The sequence below is a fragment of the Elephantulus edwardii genome, unplaced genomic scaffold (assembly GCF_000299155.1).
Source record: "Elephantulus edwardii isolate Elephantulus edwardi_28Jun2011 unplaced genomic scaffold, EleEdw1.0 scaffold00049, whole genome shotgun sequence".
In the NCBI taxonomy this organism is placed as follows: Eukaryota; Metazoa; Chordata; class Mammalia; order Macroscelidea; family Macroscelididae; genus Elephantulus; species Elephantulus edwardii.
The window spans coordinates 6,960,729-6,978,760 of NW_006399799.1; the positions used below are offsets into that span (position 1 = coordinate 6,960,729).

The 18,032-nt window shown below is 45.7% G+C and overlaps 1 protein-coding gene across 1 annotated transcript in view; it reads right to left on the minus strand.

Moving 5' to 3' along the window:
• LOC102857642 (glutamate receptor ionotropic, kainate 3-like) overlaps positions 1 to 18,032 on the minus strand; it is a 306,122-nt gene that overhangs the window by 84,256 nt on the left and 203,834 nt on the right. Inside the window, exons 3-4 of the mRNA XM_006886456.1 lie at positions 15,072 to 15,329; positions 2,057 to 2,238 (exon numbers count right to left, since the gene is read on the minus strand). Coding sequence (XP_006886518.1) covers positions 2,057 to 2,238; positions 15,072 to 15,329 — 440 coding nt within the window. The remainder of the gene's footprint in view (positions 1 to 2,056; positions 2,239 to 15,071; positions 15,330 to 18,032) is intronic.

Consider the following 18,032-nt stretch of genomic DNA (forward strand, 5'->3'; position numbering starts at 1 on the left):
TCTGCCCCCCAGCTGAGCCCCCTCCAGAAAGGCAGACATATCTCTGCATCTCAGATGCTGGCCAATCATGTGGCTGTGGTGGAATTATTATTACATGCCATTGTGAAGTCTACATTACATATATTTTATTAAAAGCCTATAATCTATAATAATTATGGCTCTAATGTGTTTTCTACAGAGCTCCTCAAAATGCTAGGCCCACAGAGCGCTCTGGGGGAAATGTCATTGGGTCAAGCACATTTTGAAAACACTGCACCTCTCCCCACCTGCCTGGAGACTCATGACACAGGGCAGCAGGTCCAAAGGATGACAAAGCCTGAAATAAGCAGTCAGGCTTTACTTTGTTTAGCTCGTATCAGTGGATCACAGAATCTCTTCCTTTTCCTCAAGTTCCAGAAGTTTTCAAGACAGACAGATCAAGGGGTACATTCTGAGCTGGATGACTGTGGGACTGACTGTTCCTGGAGCCTCAGTCTCCTCATCTGTGAATTGGGCATGCTACCAGTCCTAACCTGCTAGGGTGGCAGTAAAGGAGGAGCTGTGCATGCTTAGCACAGTACCTGACATGGAGTAATCTCTCGGTCAACTAACTTTGTGATTGCCATGATTATTTCAATACACACACAAGTTGGGAAGAGGAGCAAATAACCAATGCTGGAGGGAGAATGAGGGTTCCTGGAGATTATGTGTTTCCTCAAAAGGGAATTCAAAGATGCTCCAATCCCAGGGGGAACTCTTTTCCTGGCCCACCACGTGGGATTCTCACCACAGTTCCATGAAGTAGGGATGAGTGGCCCCTTCTACAGAGAGGGATGCCCACTGGCTCTAGGTCACACAGCACACAAGAGCAGTGCAGAATTCAGACTCCCCGATGAGCTCTGAGTGTTGAGGAAGTGGTCAATGAGTTGTAGAATTCTCTTCTTCCACGTGGGAGACCCATCTTTGAATCTCATCTGACATACCTCATAAGAAGCCACTGTGTCAGCGGAGGCTTGCACGTTGCTAGAATGTGAACAGGTTTCAGCAGAACTTGCAAAGATGAATGAGAAAAGCCTGGCAATCTCCTTTTGAAACCACGGTGATCTTATTTGCACTGAGCAGCGCATGGTGTAGGACCAGGCAGTGCTTGTTGTGTGGTGAATGTAGTAGGAAACTGACTCTATGGCACCTGGTGACAAAGGAGCTTGGCATGGGCTTCTTTTGGGGAGAAGACAGAGACAGCCATTCAGCTGTGGCACCCCATGCTGGGTCTTCTTAGAACTCTATAGTCCCACCTCTCTCCCCCCCATAACCCTGCATATCTGACTGCCACCTGCACCTTGCTGAGTTCTTGAGTCAGAGCCTCCCAGACGGCCTTCTCCCATCATTGGGGAGGCTTTTGGGGGAAAAAAAACCCAAAAATTGTCTTTTACACAAAGCACTGCCTCAAATCAGAGTGTGTTTGGTTTAAGCTGTAACAGCCTCTGAGGGAGTTGCTGGCGATTTCACTGTTTATTCCTCAGGCAGCTGACAGAGCTTGGCTCTTGTCCCCAACCTGCTCTGCTGGCTGTGTCCGGGAACGGAGGGCCATCCAGAACGCAGAGCTGCTCTCCTCCTCTACAGTCATGGCAGAGCTGAGCAGATGGTGTGAGGAACCTCAGGAAACCTCACAGTGAGACAACGGTAACACCGAGAGCCGCGGGCACTGCAGCAGGCAGTGAGGCACCCGGAGGCTGTTCCAGACCCAAGACCAAGTGTCTGCTCCTACATGGCTTCACACACCCTTGGCAGCCCCAGCCTCCGCCTGCACAGTGATGGGAGGGAAACGAACATCCACTCCCTGCCCTCACTGTGCTGGGCCGCAGTCCATTCTCACACCAACTTGGAGGATAAAAATCACTGCATATGTTTTGTTGCTAGTGAAACTGAGGCCCAGAGAGGAAAAGTAACCAAAGTCATATGGCCAGAAAGAGGCAGAGCTGGCTCTGGCAGACGCCATGACTGAACTGGGAAAAGAGGAGAGGGAGAGGGAGAGGGAGAGGGAGAGGGAGAGGGAGACGGAGAGTTCCTCAAGTACCTGCTTGAGGATCTGGGCTGCCATGGTGTGGCTGCAGTCGAAGATGATGCGGAATTCCCGGCCTCGCTTCATCTCCTTGAGCAGCGGCCGCGAGTCATCAGAGTCGATGGGGAGCTGGCGGATCTTCAGGCGGATGTTGTATCTCGATGGGGCCATGATGAGCTCCTGCAGCCGGATGAGCCCTGAAAGCCACGGGGCACAAAATACACACGTGTGCACACCCAGACACGCACAATCACAGGCACAAATGTGGCCACAGGCCTGCAGAGGCGTGGACACAGATATTTGGGCCCACATGCATTTGCATGGGCACAGTCACAGGTCTGCAGATACAGACACATTCTGGCAAAGGTATGTGCATATACATGCCCATGCATGTATGTATATGAAGATTTGGGAGGAGATATTATACACGCTCTGGTGGCCTAGTGGCAAGAAGCTGGATTGCAATTCCAAAAGCACGGGGTTCGAGCCACAAGCTGCTCTGTGGGAGAAAGATGGGCAATCTCCTGTGTGAGCAACTACTTCTGAAAACCCACCAGAGGGTCAGCTATGGGTCGGTTCTGACTTTATAATTCAACAACAACAACAACAACTATACATGCATGCTGTTACAGATTAGCATGCTTTTTGGCAGAGACTTGTGTATATCTAAACAAAACAGCGTGTCTACACACAGATTCACACAAACATACACAGATTCAGAAGCTGTCCAAGGCAGAGTCCATTCCCAGACTGACCTCCTCCCCTTTTGAGCCGGCTGTTAGGGAGGCTAAACCACACATGGGGAGACATCAGACATAACCTCCTTTCACATTCCCTTCAAACCTGCCACCAGGGTGAGGGCACAAGTGGTTGGCTCCAGGGCTCACTGTACCAAGACGGGACTGGGTAAAGCCAGATGACATGTGTGTCCTGCACTCTAGGACCAGGCTGCCTTGGCAAACCGTACCCATTCCTACAGCAGAACCACTGCTTCCCTGAAGACCCTCCGCACTCCCATCTGGTGCCTCCTCTTCAGTACCAGATTCCTCTGGCCTCATCTCATCCCATCCTCACCCTGCCAGCAGCACCTTGACATCAGTGGCTTGGTTTCCACCAGCTGGCTTAGCACTCACGTGGCACTCAACAAAGATTTCCAAATTGAATTGACTTTCTGTTTACTTCTCTCCACACTGAAAAATCCATCCTCCACTTTGGCATTTTGCAAAGCCACTTAATCTGGGGACTTCCAGGGAAAGCTGAATGTCACTTCCTGGAGACAAATGGTCTGCTTAGGTCTAATTAAGTTCACTGCCATTCCCATTCCAAGGCCAGTTCTTGCTGACTCTTCTGTTGGGGAGTATGCCTACCTGCTGCTCTCTAGACCCCAATCTCCAGGGAAGCAGGTGCTAAGGCAGCGCAGGGCCAGGGTCCCTGTGGATCATCCCCTCGCCTGCTCCCTCTTCTGCCCATTCTCAAGACTCAGTGCCTGCACCCTGCTGCACACGACTCAGTCATGCTTTCTCCCCACAACAGCACCCCTAATTTCCTTTGAGGAACTATTCCTTCCCACTTATCAGGTCATATGGGATGCAGGTTGCTCCTGTCAGAGTGGCTCCCCCAAATGGCATTAGAACAATTGGCAAGAGATACCCCCTGCTCCATTCAATTCCAACAGGGAGGATGCAAGTCTGGAGAAAATCATGTAGAGATGAGAAGAATTCCAACAGGGCAGAGTCAGAAAAGACAAATAGAAATTAAGTACTGGTGATACCCATTTGAATGCTTGGATCAAATGTCACTTGAAGCTAAAATCATGAACTTGTCAGTAAAGGCAACCAGTAAATATAACCCTTATCCTACTCTACCACAGCCCCCTATTTTTTTTTTTTCTTAAGCTACTTAGGACAGTACGGAAGTTTCCAATCTGCTGTTATAGTGTCCTTTCACTGGACAGAATCCCCCAACCTAGGCAGTTCAATAGAGAAGGTTTCCACCAAAGGGGCCCAGTTTCCAGAAAAATCGCAAATATACATTTTCACTCCTAAGGGCTGCACCTGAAGAAAGCAATTTGATTGGTGTCCATCATTCCACTCTGCTGGGCATGAGGTGGCACGGAGATATATCTCTGTGACCTCAGCTTCCCAAATGTCTCCCAAACTAGCTCAGCCATGTCTGTGAACATCAGGAACTCTGCCCACTGGACTATCTCAGGGCCAGGTAGATGGGCTGGGCAAGGACATTGGAGTGGTCTGGACCAAAGAGGGGCCTCAGTGCATCCCAATTCTAGACTTGACGGAGAAGAAAGAGCAGTTGACCTTAGCAGAGAAAGGAACTGGAGCTACTTCTAAATATTCCCTCCACATCATTGGTTGAATGGTGCTGCCCATTCACATCTTCATCCTGTAAGGTCCTATGTGTACACTTTGTCCACATGATCTCAGTTATCAGACTCATGCATAGCACCAGCAGACACGTGGGCTTTGGAGACCAGGGACATGATGGCAGGGACAGGCTGGATGCTGCAGCAGAGGCCACTAGGGCTTTCTTGTCAACCAAGTGCATCACTCTGTGTAACACACAGTGACCCACACTCTCTAGCAGCAAATACCAGACCTTTCTCCCATCAGTATTTCCCCAAAGGAGACAAGAGGCTCGTCCAGACACACCCCAGCAGAGGAAGAGGCTCTCTTTATTTGCTTGAGATGAGCTTTTCTTTCTGGCTGCTTCCCTAATCAATCTTGCTCAAAATATCTGCAGTGAATCATGGCTGTTGGAATCATGCTTTTCACTTACAAAGCACTTCTGCATTCATTACCCTATTTAAGCATCTTCCCAGTCCTAGAAGGCGTGTAGAACAGAATTTTCATTCCAGAGTTACAGATAAAGAAATTGAGGCTCAAAGATATCAAGTGGCACTCCCAAGGTTTTTTGAAAATGCTGGCCATGGAGTCAAATGCAGACTCAATCTCTGGCTCCTAGGCTGGGGGCCTTTCCCCAAGCACAAGGTTTTTTGAAGACCCTTCTATTCCTTCACAGTAGGAGTGTGTCTTTCCACCTTTATTTGTCAAGAAAGTAGAGATGTGGCAAATCCCAAGGGGGCTCCTCAACAGCCAGCCTCCCCCCTCCCCGCCGAGGCAGACGGCAATGCGGACCACACTCGGCACCCTCCCTCCCGTCCAGTTTGTTGCACGGTAGTGGCCTGTGTGTTGCTATGACACTGGAAGTGATGTCACTCACTAGGTTTGCAAGTACTAGCAGGGTACAGAAGGTGGAAAGCTTTAAGAAGAGCTTCAAGGCTAACAGAAACTAGGAAGAAAGGCCAGCCAACGAGACCTGAGAGACTACAACAGAATACCAGACAGTCATTCTGGAACATGAGCCCCCTAGGTTGGAAGGCACCACACAGTAGATACAAGAGTGGATCTGAACATACCAACTCCCATAAAAACGATGCAGGACTGGACAGCATTTTATCCTGTTATACATAAATAAGGGAGCTTTGCTGGCCTAGTGGGTAAGGAGTTGTACTGCCAATCCAGAGTTCGGCAGTTCAAATCCACCAGCCGTACCAGGAAGAAAGATGGGCAAGCTACGCCCATGTGATTTACAAACTCCAAAAACCTGATGGAAGGCCAGCTATGAGTTGGTTCCAACTCGACAGCAATGGGATGAGTTTTTAAAATATATAGATAAGGTTATTATGATTTGGCAATGAATCCATGACACCTGACAACATGGCTATGCTTTCTGTAACACACCTTGGCAGTGCCCTCCAGTCACGGGCAGGTGACTTGCTCCACCTCTTGCAGCGAGTTCAACCACGTGACTTGCTTTAGCTAATGGGATCTTAGCAGGCATGACACAAACCGACACTTGAAATGCAACTGTGCACTGAGTTTGTTCTCTCCTCTTCTGTCACCATCACAAGAACATGCCTGGGATAGCCTGCTGGAGGGTGACAGACACGTAGAGGGAAGCCAGGTTACAGCTGTCATTCCAGCCAAGGCCAGCCTAAGTCAACCAAGAGCCAATCAACTCCCAGAAATGTGAGCAAGCCAGCTGAGACCAGAGAAACCGCCTAGCCAAGTTCACTCTAATTTCCCCTATGCTGCAGACTTGTGAGCTAAACAAATCCTGCTGTTTGCGGCCCTGAGCTTCTGCTGTGGTTTGTTACATAGACTCATTACAGAAATAGATAACTGATGTACCACCCTCCTTATTAGCATGTTAAAAGACCCATGATTTTGTTTGGGTGGAAATATACCAGTTCCGGGAGATGACTCATAATTGGATGGAGCCAATCAATGGCAATCCTCTTCCTACTGTGCCCCTGGTGATGTAGTGCATAATGTATTGTGCTGTTAACCCAAAGGTCGCTATTTCAAATCCATAGGCCATTCTGCAGAAGAAAGATGGCAGTCTCTTCCTGTAATGATTTGTTGCTGTTGTTGTTGTGTACCATCGTGTCAGAGCTGACCCACAGCTGACCGTCCAGCAGGTTTTCAAAGGCAGTTTTAATTCATGGGAGGGGATTACCCATCTTTCTTCTGGATTCAAACTGCATGCCTTTGGGATTTCAGCACAGGTCCTTATTACTAGGCCACCTTAGAAACCTGAATGAGTCACTATGAATTGGAATGAACTCTATGACAATGAGTTTAAAGTATGGTGGTTTGTTGTGTGTGTGTTTTTTTAAGGTAGTAGGCATAATCCTAAATATGTGTACACACACACACACACACACACACACACACACACACAAGCTCTGGTAGCTTAGGGTAAAGGAGGTGAGCGGCTAACCCACAGGCACATGGTGTGAATCACCAGATGCTCTGTGGGAGAAAGATGACCTCCTCCCGTGCAATTAAACGCCTCTGAAAACCCACTGTAGGAGCAGCTATGAGTCGGTTTTGACTCAGGGGTACCCACCACCAACACACCAACACACACACACACATTGTTATTGTTGTTATATGCTGTTGACTCTGATTCATAGTGACCTTCTGTACAATGGCACTGAACCCTGCCCTGACCCAATTTCGTCATCTCTGACACTCCTATCCTCATTACCCAAGTCAGCCAATCCATCTCATCCACGGTCTTCATCTTTTGTGCTGTCCCTTCATCCTTTTAAGCATGATGTCCTTCTCCAAGGACTGGTCCCTCCTTTCAACACGCCCAAAGTATGTCAGACAGAGCTTCAAAATCCTTGCTTCTAAGGAGCAGCCCAGGTTCATCCGCTCCAGGACAAACCCATTTGTTCTCTTAGAAGTCCATAGTATATTCAATACTCTTCCCCAGCATCACAACTCAAAGGTATTGATTCTTCTTCTATAATACTTAATCACTGTCCAGATCTCTGATGCATAGCAAGTAATTGTGAAGACCATGGCCTGGAGACAGACAGACAGACACACACACACACACACACACACACACACACACACACACACACACACACACACACACGAGTTCAAATCCACCAACTACTTGGCAGGATGAGCAATCTCCTCCTGTTTGATTACCTGCCTCTGAAAACCTACTAGAACTATGAGCTATGAGTTGGTTCTGAGTTGATGGCACACTACACACACGTACTGGGTTCTGTTCCAAAGTAAGACAAACAAGTATTTTGGTTTGGTTTCCCATTCTATAAAATTGGAAGCAGGAATAGTATCCACTTCCTAAACACCATGCCTCTAGAAACTCTATGAACTTTGATAAATGTTGATAGTTATAGAAAGGCCTCAGACCTTTTGTTCATAGGGTCGCTATGAGTCATGCTTGACTCGACGACAATCAACAACAACAGTGCATACACAAATTATTTTTGCATTATATTATAAGTGTGTTTCAGCATTATGAAAAGCTTGAAATATTGTGAGAATCACTAAAATGTGACACAGAGAAACAAAGTGAGCACACACTGTTGGAAAAATGGTGCTGACAGACTTATTTAACACAAAGTTACCACTAACCTTCAATTTGTAAAAACTATAGTATCTGTGAAATGCAACTAAACAGGTAGTAATATAAACAAAAATCACTGCTCTCAGGTGATTATGAGTTGTGGCAACCTTTCGGCACAGATTAGAAGTGTCCCATTCAGTGTCTGAGGATATAGATCTTACTGGGAACAGACTTGCACTAGCTTTCTCCCAGAGTGGCTGGTGGATTTGAACTTTGGATTAATGTAGCAACATGTAACCCACCATGCCACGTGTGTGTGTGTGTGTGTGTGTGTGTGTGTGTGTGTGTGTGTGTGTGTTTCTGTTCATCGTTGTTGCTACAAGGTTCTGACATAGGTTTTCTTTTTCCCTCTCCTGATTAAAGCCATGAGTCACAGGAATAAAAACCCCTTTGGTTTACAATCTCTTCCTTCTTTTGTAGGATGCTGTAATGGAAAGATGTGATGACCAGAGCAGTTTTGACCATGAGAGAAAAAAAAGAACTGTAGTGATTCTGACCCAAATCCTAACTTTACCGAGCTGCTAAATCAATCTTGGAAAAATTCATCTCCAAACTTCTTCTCAGTGAAATAATTACATGGTTGTTGAGTCAGTTTGAGTGGGGTTGTTTGTAGCTTGCAGCCCAAACATCCTGATGGGCACAATCTCCAAAGCAAATAGCGAAAGCTATGCAGCTCTTCCCTATTCCATGGGTTCAATGTCCCAGACCCTTGAAATATTCTGATTCTGGGAACATGCCTCTTGCTACCTACCATTCGTCATCAAGGTAATACTGTGTTCTACCAACTTTTAGTCCCTAGTTTCAAGCACCTTCATGATCAAATTAGCTCCCTTGCTGACCTGCCCCAGATATTATCCACTTCCCAGGCTCCAGATCTCAGCCCCAACTCTGACGAACCTTGCCCTCCCCACTGACATCCAGCACCATGCATCAGTATTTGCCATGCAGAGCTCCCTTTCCCGAGCGTAGAAGTCCAGTGAGCTCAATGTGTCCAAGAAGAGATAGCACATAGATGGTCATTTGTAAAGTGATGCTAAGACAGATCTCTATACAGTGTTACAGAAGCAGTGGAGGTGACCTAGAGCCAGGCAGAGGCATCTCTCAATGCCAGAAACCTCGCTCTGCATCCACCATGCAGCAGTGGAAACCCCTGCTTTCAAAGATCTTCTGTTTGGGGCTTTGGATATAGCTCAAACCTCAATAGCTGCCTGTAGGATCCTGACTTAAGTAGAGCAACCTTCTGATTGTCTTTCCTGAGAGATTCTCTGCCTGCTATTCCCACTCCCCATTAGGAGGTAATCAAGAGCTAACACTGAATCACAGGCATCCAAGTGTTGGAGGGCTCTTTCGAGCTGGATGCTGTTGCTCTTGACTTGACACGTGGGACGAGTGAGGCCAGATGGGTTAAGTGGCTTGCCAAGGTCACTCACTCTTAAGAGGCTGGGCTAAGAAATGGCTTGAGACTTGAATTTTGGGACAGAAAGTAGAGAGAAACAGCTCATGTTGGATACGAGCGCAGGTTCTGCACACAGACAGGCCTGGATGGGCGTGCTTGCTCCTGTCTGAGGCTTTCTCACTAGGTAACAGTGGGTAGGGCTTGTCACTGCTTGGAGCCTCAGTTTCCTTAGCACTAACTAAACATTCCATGGAGCTCTAGGAAGTTACATGAAATGAAATGAGATGACACCTGTAATAATAGGTTCCAGGTGTATACATGGTAGTCTTTATGTCATAAATGAATCGTAAACACTTCTCTATCACTAGAGAAGGGGTATGTCTGTCCCAGAACTGACTAAGGATGTAGCAGGATCTGGGAAGTGGTCTGTGGCCTCCATGATTCTCATCTCTTCTTTCTATCCAGCCCCTACCTCTGCTTGCCCAGGTCCTACGTGCCACCTTTCATAGCTCCCTTTGAATATACATTCTATAATTTTCACACAGCCATTGAAGATCCTTTCTGCTCTCCTTCTGGAGACAGAAAATGCTGAGACCAGAGTCTTGGCTTTATACAGCCACACATCATCTACCTCCTAGCTTGGACAAGACTCAAGGATAAGTTGGTATGTTTGGGTTTTTTCTGGATTTGTTTGTCTATACACATTTGGGTCCACACAAAGGATCCCTGGAGTTGAGATGCAGGAGGTAATTCCCTCCCAACAAGAGGTGTCTGGAGAAGGCATCCCTTGGAAGTTGAACAGGTTATACTTGAAAGGCTGGCCAGGGCTTGACCAAATGGGTCTGATCCAAAGCATTCGTGTTGGGAGAATGATGGCATTAACTCCAGTGAGGCAGAGCACGTGGGTGGGTGCCTCTATGAAGCTTTTGGCTAACAACATAGGGCCGCAGGCTACAGGTTCTATTTCTTCCCTCAGTTTCAGAGGATGAGACAAGTAGTTCATGCCTGGGCTCAGGTCAGCAGTCAAATGGACAGGGTAGGGGCAAATGGCTACAGGGCAGAACAGATGGGTGTATATAGATGTCTTCATGAATGAGCACAGGTAAGGTTGTAACACAAGTGTGAGGAAGAAAATAAGAAAATCTAACCTTCAGTGCTGTCACTTGTCTGTCAGTTAGTTGTTCTATGATAGCTTGTCTGTTGCTGTAATGCTGTGTTGTATGGTAGCTTGTGTGATGCTGTGTATGCCGGTGGCATAGAAGCTATGCCACCAGTACTTCAAAGACCAGTAGAGTCATTCTACCCATTCGGTGGAGCTTTCAAACTAAGACAGACTAAGAAGCAGGACTGGCCATTCACTTTGGAAATAATTTGGAAATTGTTATGTGCCATTGAGTCACCTGAGATTCATAGTGACTCTATGTACAACAGCCCTAAACCCTGTTCTATCCTGTACCAATCTTATTGTCTCTGATACACCTACCCCCATTACTTCAGTCACGAAATCAATCCATCTCATAGAGGGTCTTCTTCATCTCCTGCGCTGTCCCTCTACCCTCCCAAGTGTGAGGTCCCTCTCCAAGGACTGGTCCTGCCTTGGAAGTAATAGACCTTTGAAAACTTTATGAACAGCCATGGAATATTATCTGATATGGTACCAGAAGATGAGCCCTTAGGTTGGAAGGCAATCAAATGACTACTGGGAAATAACTGTCTCCTCAAGTAGCCTCTACCTCAATGATGCAGATGGAGTCAAGCTTTCACTCAAGGAAAGACATACATTTGCTCATGTGGCAAGATAAAATGAGGAGAAAGAGCGGCAAACACCCATTTAATAATCTGAATGTGGGGTGTACAAAGTATGGATCGAGGAAAATGACATGTTGTAAACAGCACCCAACAACAACAACAACAACATGACCAAGTGTAATTCATTACAGGTATTCAAGAATGGCTCAACATAAGAAAAACAATGTAATTCACTATATTAACAAAATAAATAACAAGAACCGTATGATCTTAGCAATTTATGTAGAAAAGATATTTGACAAAATCCAAACACCTCTTCCTGATAAAGACACTCAGCAAAATTAGAATAGAAGGGAATTTCCTCAACATAGTGAAAAGTATATATGCAAAACCAAAAGCCAACATTATTCTCAGCAGAGAAAGACCAAAAACACTTTACTTGCAATCAGGGAACAGACAAGGATGCCCACTGTCACCATTCTTTTCAGTACTGTACTGGGAAGTTCTTGCTAGGACAATATGACAAGAGAAGGAAATAAAAGGCATCCAGATCAGTAAAGAGATGGTTAAACTGTCACTATATGCAGGTGATATGATAGTATACATAGAAAACTCCAAAGACTTAAAAAAAAAACCCAAAACAAAAAAAAACTCAAACCAAAAAAACCTAACTGGTAAATAGGCCAACTTAGGAGAGTAGCAGGATATAAGATTAATATACAAAAATCAATTGGATTCCTCTACAGTAACAAAGAGAACTCAGAAAAGGAAATCAAGAAAGCAATATCCGTTACAATAACCAACCACAAATTGAGATACTTGGGAGTGAACCCAACTAGAGATACAAAAGATCTGTACAAAGAAAACTACAGAGCATTTCTGCAAGACACAATAAAATACCTAAAGAAATGGAAAAAATGTGTCCTGTTCATGGATAGGAAGATTCAGTATTGTGAAAAATGACAATCCTACCAAAAGCAATCTACATGTTTAATGCAATCCCAATCCAGATACCAAATTCATTTTTTAGGGAGATTAAAAGGGAAATTATAAAATTTATTTGGAGATACAAGAGAACCCAAATAAGCGAAACACTTTTGAGAAACAAAAATGAGGTTGGAGGCATAGCATTCCCTGACCTCAAAACCTACTCTACAGCAGTAGTAACCAAAACAGCATGGTACTGGTACCATGACAGGAACATAGACCAATGGAACAGAATTGAAAACCCAGAAATAGACCCAGCTCTATGAGATGGATTGATTTGTGACTGGAGTAATCGGGATGGGTGTGTCAGAGGCAGTGCGGTTGGCCCAGGATAGAGCAGGGTTTAGGGCTGTTGTGCATACGGTCGCTATGAGTTGCAAACGACTCGACGGCACATAACAACAACAACATCTATGGTCAACTGATATTCGACAAGGAAATCAAAGCTATCAAATGGGGAAATGATAACCTCTTCAACAAATGGTGCTGGCAAAACTTCCACCTGCAGAAAGTTGAAAAAGGATCCACATCTCACACCATACACAAAAATCAACTCAAGGTGGATCAGAGATCTGGGAGTAAAGCCCCAAACCATAATGTTCATAAGAGACAAACCGGGATCAAGCTTAGAAGCATTAATACAAGGTATAAAGAGACAGCCAAATACAACCAGAAGTGCACAGTCTTGAAGAGGACAAAAAACCTTCTAAAGATTAAATCCATGTGTGCACCAAAAACTTTTCCAACAGGGTGGAAAGAAAACCTACAGACTGGGGACAAACATTTGGTAATACCATCTTGGACAAGAGTCTTATAACAAAAGTTTACAGAATACTCCTGGGCCTCCACAAGAAAAAGACTGATAACTCAATTACAAAATGGGCAAAAGACAGGAAAAGAATTTTCACAGAAGATATGTGAATAGCAAACAGACACATGAAGAAATACTCCAAATCACTGGCAATAAGAAAGATGCAAATCAAAGCCACAATGAGGTATCATCTCACTCCAGTAACAGTGGCAAAGTTTTACAGGGCAGCAAGTAACAAATGTTAGAGAAGATGTGACGAGAAAGGAACTCTTATACATTACTGTATAAAACCGGAGGGATTGTAAAATAGTACAACCATTCTGGAAGGCAGTTTGGCGCTTCCTCAAAAAAGCCGAACATAGAATTCTATATGACCCAGCTATTCCACTACTTGGAATATAGCCTGAGAAATTGAGAATGGAGGTTCAAATGGAGATTTGTACACCAATGTTCACAGCAGCATTATTCACCATCACAAGAACGTGGAAACAGCCCAAATGTCCAACCACAAGTGAATGGACTGAAAAATTATGGTACATTCACACAAATGTACTATGCAGGAGCAATGATTTTATAAATTATTACCTAACTTGGAGGGACTGGAGAGCATTATGCTGAGTGAACTAACTTAGTCCCACAAGAATAAATATTGTATGAAACCATTAGTGTAGAATGAGTATGAGGATCCAAGAGGGGTGGGAGAGATTGGAAACAGAGAGATGATGATGTTCCGGGGGAGGAGGTATTAATCATGGGGTTGTACAATTTGATGGGTGGAGGGGTGAGGGGGGAAAATTGCATAGAAGGAAAAAAACCCAAACCTGAATTCAGAAGAGGCTATGGCTGGATATCATTGCTGATAGAAGATGGATCTTGGTTGAAAATAGAGAATACCAGAATGATGTTTAATCACTTTTTTTGATTATACAAAGGCATTTTTGACAGTGTGGATCATAATAAATTATGGGTAAAATTAAGGAGAATGAAAATTCCAGAAAACTCTTTCAAGGAGATGGAGACGGATTGACAGAGAGCCCAACAATGGGCTTAGCCACAGCTAAGAAATTGTACGGACAGGAATCTGGTAAGCTTTCAATTGGTTGTACACGGGGTTGCTATGAATTCGAGCTGACTTGATGGCACCTAACAATCACCCCCCACCCCCCTTCACTCATGATCTCCTAGCTGGCTGCATAATTATGTCACTGAATCTCTGCAGCAGCACTATGTTGTGTCCCTTGGAGCTGGAACCAACCCACAGGTGACCCTCCAGCAGGCTTTTAGAGGCAGTTAATTGCATGAGAGGAAGTTGTTCATCCTTCTCCCCCAAAGCAGCTGGTGGATTCAAACCATATGCCTTCAGGATTGCAATGCAGCTTCTTAGCCACTAGGCTACCAGAGCTCCCTATATGCAATGCACAGTTATTCTTCCCTTACTAAAGATAAATGAATAAATTCTTGATTGTACAGAATTCTATCATTCTACATTAGTTAACCATCCTACAAGTTTTCAGGGGCAGTGCATCCCAGGGAAGGAGATTTCCCATCTTTCTCCCATGCAGCAGTGGGTGGATTTGAATGGCATTCCTTTGGGTTGGTAATGCAACTCCTTACCACCAAGCCACCAGACCTCCCTTTTCTACAGATAAAGGCATAAAGAAGCTATTCAGCCAACCCAGGTGGCCTGGCTCGAGTGTGTACACAATAACACTAGGGGCTGCTCTGAGCTGTGCTTATGAGTGTGCAAGTGTGAGAGTGGGTGGAGATAGGGACGTACGTGTAAGAGGACGGGCAGAATGTGAGCACAGCTGCAGAGGTGTGACTCCAAGTGTCTGCTGATCTAAGGCGAGTGCTGAGGACAGGTTTTCGTATGCATGCTGCTACGAGATGACAGTATGCGTGTGCAGGAAGGGGAAAGTTAGGTGTGAGTTAGGCTAAGGGTTGAGTGAGTGTGGGCAGGTGTGCATAATGCATGAGTCTGAGCACAGGAGTGAGGTGGCATGTCCGGGTAAAGGGGAGAAGGAACACAGTCTCTTCCCCAGAACGCAGCTGTTTGGCCCCTGCTGCTGGGGCTCTTTTTCCTCATCTTCTATCCCCAGCCAGACCTCACCACTTACCTGTACTGTCATCATAGACCACCGTGGCCGACCGCCACTTGAGATACTGCACCAGATCGAGGATGGCGTGGCTGAGGGAGGCGTAGTCAGGGTAAAGGTTCACGTAGAAGGTGTCCTTGTTGTCCAGCGGGTGGTGCTTCCAGCGCAGCTGGATGTGGGGCACTTCCAGGGCATTGCAGATGGACTGGACGGCATTGGTGCAGGAGCCCTGGGACGGCCCGAAGATTGCCACCACGCCTAGAGCCAGCTGGTCACAGGCTGCAGCAGAAGGAAAGGTGACACGCGGATCAGCACTGGACCCAATCAGGCAGCTCGGGGACTGGGTATGGAGGGGGCAGTGGCAGGGATTTTGCTGAGCGTGTAAACTATTTCGCATAAGCAGGACATATAGCAACTGGAAACTACTCTGAGGCTCAGTTCCCTCATCTAGAAAACAGATTCTAATGGTCTATTGCTTCTGTTCCTGCTTCTGAAAATTAGCCAGTGGAAACCTTACAGATTGTAACAGAAGAGGGAAGGCACCATACAATGGCAACAATGGGCTCGAAGATGCCCATGACCCTGAAGACAGTGTAGAGCCATGCAACGTTTCATTTTATACACAAGGTCCCCATGAGTTGGAGGCAACTTGAGGGTGACTAACGAAGAGTCCCACCTTAGGATGGTAGTAAGGTGAAGGGGTCAATGGCTGTTAAGGCCGTCAGCACAGTGCCTGGTCTAAGGAAGCACTGTCAGATGGAAATGATTATTACTTCTTATATCATCATTATGACGAGCCTCATCAGCTCCAAACCAGATCCTGCTTTGAGTGGGTACTGGAGTAACCAACAGGAATCGAACACCTTAGTCACTGGTCATCTTTAGCTCTGATAGTTGCTGTTCTTGTTATGTGCTGTCGAGTAACCTGTGACTCATAGTGACCCTATGCACAATAGCTCTGAACCCTGCCCTTCCTGAGCTAATCTCACTGTCTTTGATACATCTGTTATGTGCCACTGTATGTAACCCTACATACAACAGCTCTGAACCCTGCCCTATCCTGAGCCAGTCTCTCTGACTCCAATACATCTAATCCCATTACCTCAGTTATTGTGACCATTTATCTCATCCATGGTCTTCCTTTCCTGCTCTGTCCCTCCACCCTTCCAAGCATGTCCTTCCTCAAGGACAGATCCCTCCTGACCACGTGTCCAATGCATGTGAGAGGGAGCTTAAAAATCCTTGCTTCCAAGGAGTAGCTTGATTTCACCCTCTCCAGGACAGACCTGTTAGCTCTCTTGGCAGTCCAAGGGATGTTCAATACGCTTCTCCAGCACAACTCAAAGGCATCAATTCTTCTGTCGTCACTGGTAATCAGGCCTGATATGCTCCCTAAAATTCACCATGAACATCTCACCTTTCACTTGGTGTCGTTTAGATGACGAAAATGATCTTTACACCTAATGTGTCCAAAATATAACCTCCTCTTCTCACCCCAACCCCCTCTCCATCATCTCTGTAACCCATTCCCCCAGTGCCTCGTGATAGGAGCCAAGGGTTTCTCCTTGACTCTTCTTGTTCTCTTATATTACATGTTCTAAGCCACAGGAACTTTGCAATCTAAATATGTCCTAAAATGCTGCTATACCATCACGAAAGGTCCTAAAGTGACTACTTCTCACTACTGTTCCCGGCGTCACTTTGGTTCAAGCCCATCATCTTTTATCGGAATGACTGAAAAACATCTGCGCTGGCTTTTGTGCATCCTCAGTCATCTCCCCAACTGTGAATTCTGTATTCAGAACAGAGGAGGCCTTTAGAATACAAGGCGGCTTGTATCGCTCCTTTCACAGGAGAGGAAGACCCAGGATGAGTGGACTGACACAGTCACTGAGGTAATAGGGGCAGGTGTGTCAGAGACAGTGAGACTGGCCTACGATTGGTCAGAGTTCAGGGCTATTGTGCACAACATCGCTATGATTTGCAGGCAACTGGACACCGTACAACAACAACAAAAATCCACTCCTTTGCTCAGAATCTACCAAGGGTTCCATTTCATCCAGTGTAAAAGCCAAGGTTCTCACCATAGATTGCATTCTCACTGCTCATTCTTGCTCCCCTCCCTCCTTGCTGAATGGATGTGTAGAGTGTCTGTCCCAAGCACTTTGTCTACCTCAAGGCAGGCACTCTCTAAAGGAACAGATCATGTGTGAGTCACCCTGTACCCAGGGAAGCAGGATACAAACATAGAAATATAATGACCATGTGCAAGTGACAGCCTCCTAGTCCTGATCAGCTTCTCCTGTCTAAACTAGAGAATATGGACAACTTATAAAATCTTTTGGGTGGTTATTTTTTTTCTTTACCACATGCTACTTTTATGAACCTTTTAGATATACCATTTTGCATCCCATCTTCCCCCCCCGCTAGAAACTTCAGAATGATAAGTGGCTGAATCACTACACTAGTGTGTCTCGTTCCCTCTTACTAATATACTGACAAGAATTTGTCTTTGGGGTTCCCTATTTTGATCTTGGCCATGAAGTTGGCAGACAAAGGGTGCTCTGTCACCCCCCCCTCACTTAGCCTAACCCCTTATGTATTGTCTTCTTGGCCAGGTCCAGGGTCTGGCTGGGTATCCTGTCTGACTAAGTAAGGTCAGAGAAGAGTGGGTCAGGCACAAATGACGATGACGTAGAGGATTTGAAAGACCATTATTAAGGATGATTTCAAGGATCATAATAAAGGCAACTAATGGTAGTTATGACAAGTTATGATGCTGTCAGCAATACCGGTGGCTTTGATGAGTGTGGAATCAATGATGACATTATTGACATGACTAATGATGGTGTAGTATTTTGCTTTGACAAAGCAAAATACTACAATGAAATGTGCAAGGAACTAGAGTCAGAAAATCAAAAGGGCCGAACTCGCTCAGCATTTCTTAAGCTCAAGGAACTGAAGAACAGATTCAAACCTAGA